Consider the following 7,500-nt stretch of genomic DNA (forward strand, 5'->3'; position numbering starts at 1 on the left):
TTCTGATTTTGAAACTAATCCTGTTATTGATCCATATTCTCATACTCAATACTGATCGTGATCCTGATTTTGATTCTATTATTAATTCTGATTCTGATCCTGATTCTAATACTAATCCTGAGCTTAATCCTTATTCTAATACTCATCCTGAGCTTGATCCTTATTCTAATACTAATCCTGAGCTTGATCCTTATTCTAATACTAATCCTGAGCTTGATCGTAATATTGATCCTGATCTTGATCCTGGTTCTGATCTTGATCCTGGTTCCGATCCCGACTCCACATCACTTCCTTTTACACAGTATGTATCCACAGTTGATGAACCTCCTCCTGAGATGTTGAATGTAAAGCCACACTGTGCCCCGATCGACTTTTACTGCTGATTTCATTTTCTCTTTTTCCGAATCAGAGTGAAATCTAAAGTATATTTTTGATGAAACAGTTTAATAAAGTGATGAATCGTGTGTTTAGTTTTATAATAAATACACATGAAGATTTTATTCATTTCAGTTGGTTTGTGGTTCCTTTTTTTTTCCTGTACCTTTTTGTCTCATTTCAGTTTTTCTTTTCTTTCTTTAAATAAATGTTGCACTTCTTTTGTTTGTTTTATTAGTGTCAGATGTTCGTTTGGGTTTGTGTGTTGGATCTGAAAAAAAAATCTAAATGTTGTTTATCTGTACTTCAGATTTTCTTTATCACTGCAGTCTTTAGTCTTTTTTTGTAATGTTTCTTTGTGTGTATGAATGAAAAGAAAACTATTATACTTGACGTTATTTGATTAATTTGCTGTATTAATAAAAAAATCATGAAGGGGCTGATGGGAATCTGGTGTGTGTGTGTGTGTGTGTGTGAGAGTGTGTGTGAGAGTGTGTGTGAGAGTGTGTGTGAGAGTGTGTGTGAGAGTGTGTGTGAGAGTGTGTGTGAGAGTGTGTGTGAGAGAGAGAAAAGCAAGTATTTATATTTTCTTCAAATATTTCAGATATTTAAGAAGCTGTGTGTTGGGTTTTAATTAAAAAAAATGACCAGTTTATATAAAATATTCATTGGATTAATTTAGATTTTTTTAGGAATATTGATCAAATAGGATAAAAGGGGTAAATATTGAATAATATAATTATTAAATATTATATAAATTCTGATTATAATGTAAACATCTAATATTTTTTTTATTTCTTTATTTGATAAAATATTGATTTTATTTGTATTATGTTTGTTATAAAAATTTGAAATAAAATGTAAATTTATGTCGTGAATTTGTTTTATTAAATTATTTTATTTCATGTGAAAATTCACATTTCAAGGCAATTTAAAGTAACAGCAATAACATGAAAGAATACAAAAAAATATAATATATAAAAAAAAAACAATCAAATTTAATGTTAAAATGATGCACATGAAAGAGCGACGTCTGGTCCGATCTCGTCTGATCTCGAGCGATCGCAGCTGTTACAGAGCAGTACAATAACGAAGCATGGTGGTGGAGGTTTCCTGCGAGTTTAGGAGCTGCGTTTCTGATGTCCTCAGGATTAATGGCGTCCTCGATGCTGAGAAACGTACGCTGATATTTATCCATCATGCAATTCCCACAGGAAGCATCTGATTGGGCAGAATTCATTCTTCAGAAGGACAAAAAGAGTCCTGATCTCAATGTCATCATTCCAGGAAATGTTCCACAGGATTTCTGCTCAAGTCCCTAAAATTCTTGCTATGGGGATTTATAAACAGTATGTTAGGGTATATTATTTATGGTGATGTGAAGAACGCTGATGAACTCTCCATTGTGGGTTAGTAGGTGAACATTTTGTCCTCGAAGTTGACATGTTGGAAGCAGGAAAAATGGGTGAGCGTAAGGTTTCAAATTGACAAATTGGGACGTCTAGACGTCTGGGTGTGAACATCTCCAAAACTGCAGCTCTGGTGAGATGTTCCTGTTCTGCAGTGGTCAGAATCTATTAGAAGTCCTTCATGAAAGGAGCAGTAGTGCAAGTTTTCTACCATTTCCGGACTACACCAAGAAGGAAAACCCGAGCGGAAGTACGTCACGGCCTATCGGTGTCAAAGTTCACGCGCGCTCTGCTCACTTCCTTTCCTGTTATCCTCGGCTGCTGAGCGCCACCAGTAAGTTTAACACCGCTCCTAAAATCCGCGTTCATCTGCCAATAAACCGAATCTTTTCTCCGGTTTTGGGTCTCAGGTTCACAGTACAGACGTTCAGCTCGAGGTTTGGATGTTTATTTCGGTGATGTTTTTTTTAAATAAACTATTAAAAGGAGATAAATATGTAAACGAGACGCCGCTCGCGCCTCCGCGGAGATGGAGATCAATATGGCGGCCGGGTTTGATTTTCTAACGTTTCATTCAAATCTTTAATTCGCTTCGGAATGGGTGGATTATTTTTTTATTTTAAAGAAGAAAGAGAAAAAAGTCTTCGTTTCTGTCTGTGGTGTTGTTTTTGGCTAGTTCGAGTTGTTCATTGCTAGCAATCTGATGTTGCGCGTGAGGTTTACTTTCTGCCTCTGCTCTGGACTCGCGTGCATGCGACTTACTCGGTGTGTTCACGTGCGTTGCGTGTCATTAAAAAGTGTTCTTTTTTTAAGGGGGGGATGAATAAAAGAGAATGCAAGAGAGAGAAAATAGTGTTATTAGGTGTTTAAATGCATGCAAATTTAGGCGTTATGACGTCATAACATCTCTCACGACGCTCCTATTGTTGAATGTGACGTTTGATTATAATTGTAATTATTTTTGGGGTTTTTTTTTCACACAGACATGGGCAAGTTCATGAAACCCGGGAAGGTGGTGATGGTCCTGGCTGGACGCTACGCCGGACGCAAAGCCGTCATCGTTAAGGTATGGGTTTATATCTAAATGTTGGATTGTGTGAGGTCTTTCCACCTGAGTGATATGGATTCTGATTGGTCAGGAGATGTCACCAATCTCTCTGGTGTTAAACCAGGTTTCTGTGTAAATAGTAAGCTTATTTTAATATAACGTGTGTGGAGTTGAAGGAGAGTAAGGGAACGCTTGTACGGAAGGAGTCTCCAGTGTCAGAGCCGGTTCTTCAGAGAGAAAATGAGGCTGCTTGTGGAATTGGCGTTTATCGCTGCTATAATGATTGGCAGCTGCACCACTGGATGTTATAGTATATAAACAGTGAATGTTGGTTCTGTAATTACATCGTTATATGAAATCTCGCCTTTTTTTCCCCCGTTTGTGTAGAATATTGATGACGGCACGGCGGACCGCCCGTACAGCCACGCCCTGGTCTCGGGTATCGACCGTTACCCCCGCAAAGTCACCGCCACCATGGGCAAGAAGAAAGTGGCCAAGAGGTCCAAGATCAAGGCCTTCGTTAAGGTGTTCAACTACAACCACCTGATGCCAACCAGGTAGGTGGAGCCGTGATGTGCAGTCGTGTGTAACATCTGCAGTGTTTATCCAGCGGGACTCAAATCCCTGATGCCCCACATTGATTCCCTGCTACATCCTGATTCTCCAACTTTTTAGAAGCATAATTCTCTCCACAATGAGATCCCTGATACCAATGGCAGGTGGCGCTCAGGGGTCACGTTTGGGGGCTCATTTGATGTTTACGATTCACAGAAAGTCCACAGAGCGACACTGCTCATGTCTGGATTTAACATGGTGCTCATCAGCACGTGGTTCTCGGAGACGATGGTGCTGATGTTCTGTGAAGTTGCGCAGAGAGAAAATCAGACGCGTCTCTTAAAATGAACAAATTGTTTCCTTAGAAAATAAAATGTAAATTTTTATGGCTGAATCTGCACACGAGAGTATCGGTGGAAAATTGAGTGCGATTTATAGCCAAATTACATCAGTTTAGCGGGTGGTGCGTCGGTGATAATGGTCCGTGGGGAAACGCAGTGCTCTGTTTTATTTAAACGGACTGAATGAATGAAATTTGTTTGACGCTTCGCTCTTCACCTGGTTTAAATGCCATGTTTTGTAATGAATTTATTCCCGTCTCTGTTACACGTGCCTGCTTTGAAAATTAGACGCCGATATTTCCCAGAGATTTATACGTGGACTCACACGTGAGTTTGGTTGTGATGTAACCGATTTCACGGCCTGTTGACGTGCATACGAGCCGAATTTCCGGATCACAGAAGAGCTTTTTTTTTGGAGGAAATTTGTGTATTGCTCTTACGCTGAAGAGGCTCCGTGGTGAGGTATGGGTTAGAATTCAGAGATGATGATGAGATCTTATACCTTGTGATGAGAGAACCTTATTTCAAAGAGCGTCGAGACCTGGCTGTAGTTTAGAGCTCCCGTGTCTGATTTTTTTTAAAGTGTTTTAATTCCTCGTAGAGAGTTTGTGTCCCTGAATTACTTTAGAACCATTTTATTTGTTTCCTTGGTGTCTTTTGTTTTCGCCAATCCAAATATAATTCTCTGTATCACGACTACAAATGAGTGCAACAGCCAATCAGCTTCCTGTTATTGACGTGAATCTGTCGGATTGTTCCGATTTAAAAACGGATTTTATTTTACAGCTATTGGGAAATGCAAGTTTGGAGATACGTGGCTTTAAAAAAGGACTTGGTTAAGGCCATTTGCTTACAATGTGTGTGTGTTTGATTCGATTTAGGTCTTGAATCTCTTAATGGTCTTAAAAGTCTCCTACAAAATCTTGGTGAAATTGGAATTTGGAATCACAGTTTTTCTAGATCAGATTGTTACTCTCTCAATCGAGCTGGTGGAGATATTCCAGTGTAGATATTTTGGATTTGGGATCTTGAATATTGAATTTATATCAAGATTCCATCACTTTTATTTCTGTTAATGTGTTTGTTTTTTTTTGTCTGTAGATACTCAGTTGACATTCCTCTGGACAAAACCGTCGTCAACAAGGACGTGTTCAGGGATCCCGCTCTGAAACGCAAAGCCAGGAGGGAGGCCAAGGTCAAGTTTGAGGAGAGGTATGTGATGTTGACCACCAAGAGATTCTCGCTTTATAATATACACGTCTCCAGTAGACTTTCTGCAGCTGCTCACTTATTTTTGTTTGATTTGTTTTACAGATACAAGACCGGCAAGAACAAATGGTTCTTCCAGAAGCTCCGATTCTAGACTTTCAATGGTTTCTCTAATAAAGTTGTAAAAATCCCTCCATTTGTTTTGTACTTTTTTTCTAATGCAATATCGTGTGTGTGTGTGTGGGGGGGGTTTCGAGCCTCTACATAAAAAAAATCACATTGACCTCGGTTGGCTCCGCCCCTTTAGCCTTTCTGCCAATCAGCTGAATGTATGTGCTCCTTCTTTGAACATTCCATTCTACATCCAGTCCCCATTTACTGTTAAAATGACCTTCACGCTTCTGGGAAGATGTTTGTGGAGATTCATTCAACCACAGGTGTTTTGGTAAATGTAGGTACTGATGTAGGTGAGGAGGCCTGGGGTTCAGTCAGCATGAAACATTTATCCCAACAGGGTTGGAGCTGTATAGCAGGAGATCTTTCACCCCATGGAAAGCAGATCATGGAGCTGGCTTTGTACACAGGGGTACCGTCGTGCTGGAACAGGTTTCGGGTCTCCTAATTTTTAAGGGAAAATTCTATTCTAACAAATGTATCCAATGGCGTCCTGTAGAATTGAGATGTTTTGTCTACTTGGGGGAACAAAGTCATAAAGTATGTCGTGTTCAAGATGGACCTTTCAGTGTTCATGAAAAAGCAATGTTGTGTTGCAGGTGTCTGAGTAAGACATGGAGCACTTTGTGTGCACCTACTTGGTTTTATCAAGTTCTCAAATAAAACATGGTAAAATCAAATGCAGAAATAAAATTTCCTGAACAAATCACTGGGCAGTATAAAGACAACCACCAGGTTCACAAGTCTTCAGCTGGGGATCTCCAACCTTCAGTACACCATGAACCTGATCTGTATCGATTGCCATCCAATCCTTTTAAGATGTGTGCAAATGATCATTATACAAACTAGAGCAACATATTCAGAGATCACATGCATCTAGTAGAACCCAAAAAAACCTCAGTGGAAGATGGCAAGAAACTGGAAATGGGGACATTTGAACTATTTGCGTTTATACAATTAAACTATGCTTTTTTTAAACCATACACCTGTTGATGTATCTTCTCTAACAGCCCCACATGGAGTTATTCCGAATTCAATTCTGATATATAATACATGGTGTGAATGCTGAAGGAGAAAGGAATAATTTTAGGTTTCCACCAGCAGGGGGCGCAGTGAGGCGCTGCTGCAGTACACTTTGTACTGTAGAGGAGCTGGAAGATCAACACGGGTTGAAGAGGAAGAAGGGCATTAATCTGAATAGAGAGATAGAGGAGGGTTTGTAAACACGAAGAGGCTCCGGGAGAGAGCGGATTAACGCCATGACCATCTCCTGAGACCAGAACAATCATCTGCTGTGGTTCAGAAAGGTCAGTGTCCGAGTGAAGCGCTCAGAAACACCAGATTACTGCATGAACGCTGCACGAGTGAACGCTGCATGACTTGTTTACCGTTTAATCTCAGGATTATAATAATGATAATTATAATAAGAGATCTAATTACACACTTGCTGAAAAGGATTTATTGCGTCACAGTGATGATAAACTCTAATTTACACGGTTGAAGAATCTAAAATAATACATAAACACTCATAGACCGTCTACCATAGTGAAATATCTGGATTAAATGATAGTGTTTTAACTCACCTGGATTAATTAAAACTGCATTAAATCAGATTACAAAAACACCAAATTAACTCACCTGGATAACTAAAACCACAAATTAACACACCTGTAATCATTAAAACAGAAATATTTCACCTGGATTAATTAAAACATCAAATTAAATCACCAGAATTAATTAAAACAAATATCTCACCTAGATTAACCAAAACCGTAAATTAACTCACCTGGATTAATTCAAAACAACATTAACACACGTGAAATTAATGCATACTTGAGGCACTGATGAGACTCTGTGGGATGGTCAACTGGGTGATGGCACCCTCTGCCACACTACTCTTCAGTCCTTCCTTCTCCTGAGGTTGCTCCTTTCTCGTAACTCAGTACACTGAGGCACCGTTGAGACTCCGTGGGATGGTCAACTGAGTGATGGAACCCTTGGGTTGTCAAGTGGGCGCCCTCCTTCCTGGGAGTTTTGCTGATAGGCCCACGACACCTTCAGAGGGTTCAGCAGTGAATCCCAGCGTCCCAGGTTCACTCCCTAGGTGCCATCAACTCACTTAAAGACCCAGGTGGAGTCTTTTCTCTTCACCCACAGCCACTGGCTTCCCTTTTCCGCAGCCGCAGAGAGGTCTTTGACTGCCTGCCGGGTGGCCTTTCCTCGTACACCCATCTCCCTGAGTAGCTTGGATGTTGTTTTGGCTACGAACCCCTTTGCAACCTACTTAATTAACATCAACATGAGCAGTAACTACTCTGATTTAACTTATTTAAAAGAACAAAACTGCAGATGATGTGACTGTAAAAGCAGAACGAACCACCAGATTATT

General features: G+C 40.0%; 3 protein-coding genes across 6 annotated transcripts in view; all 3 read left to right on the forward strand.

The window, feature by feature from the left end:
- Positions 1 to 824, forward strand: part of rundc1 (RUN domain containing 1) — a 7,719-nt gene extending 6,895 nt beyond the window's left edge. The window contains exon 6 of the mRNA XM_083566970.1: positions 1 to 824. This exon is cut by the window's left edge and continues 549 nt beyond it. The gene's annotated coding sequence lies outside the window, so the exon portion shown is untranslated.
- rpl27 (ribosomal protein L27) overlaps positions 1 to 5,128 on the forward strand; it is a 26,577-nt gene extending 21,449 nt beyond the window's left edge. Inside the window, exons 1-5 of one of the 3 annotated variants that reach the window (XM_083567075.1) lie at positions 1,993 to 2,118; positions 2,768 to 2,850; positions 3,220 to 3,389; positions 4,830 to 4,940; positions 5,043 to 5,128. In XM_083567075.1, the coding sequence (XP_083423201.1) occupies positions 2,770 to 2,850; positions 3,220 to 3,389; positions 4,830 to 4,940; positions 5,043 to 5,091 (411 nt within the window). In that variant the 5' untranslated portion in view covers positions 1,993 to 2,118; positions 2,768 to 2,769 and the 3' untranslated portion in view covers positions 5,092 to 5,128. Of the gene's footprint in view, positions 1 to 1,992; positions 2,222 to 2,767; positions 2,851 to 3,219; positions 3,390 to 4,829; positions 4,941 to 5,042 lie in introns of those variants that run through there. The other 2 variants (XM_083567076.1, XM_083567077.1) reach the window with 2 other exon arrangements.
- Positions 5,129 to 6,198: 1,070 nt separating this feature from the next.
- slc25a39 (solute carrier family 25 member 39) overlaps positions 6,199 to 7,500 on the forward strand; it is a 12,581-nt gene continuing 11,279 nt past the window's right edge. The window contains exon 1 of one of the 2 annotated variants that reach the window (XM_083565640.1): positions 6,199 to 6,418. The gene's annotated coding sequence lies outside the window, so the exon portion shown is untranslated. The remainder of the gene's footprint in view (positions 6,419 to 7,500) is intronic. The other variant, XM_083565638.1, reaches the window with a different exon arrangement.

This window comes from Silurus aristotelis (assembly GCF_946808225.1).
Source record: "Silurus aristotelis genome assembly, chromosome: 17".
In the NCBI taxonomy this organism is placed as follows: Eukaryota; Metazoa; Chordata; class Actinopteri; order Siluriformes; family Siluridae; genus Silurus; species Silurus aristotelis.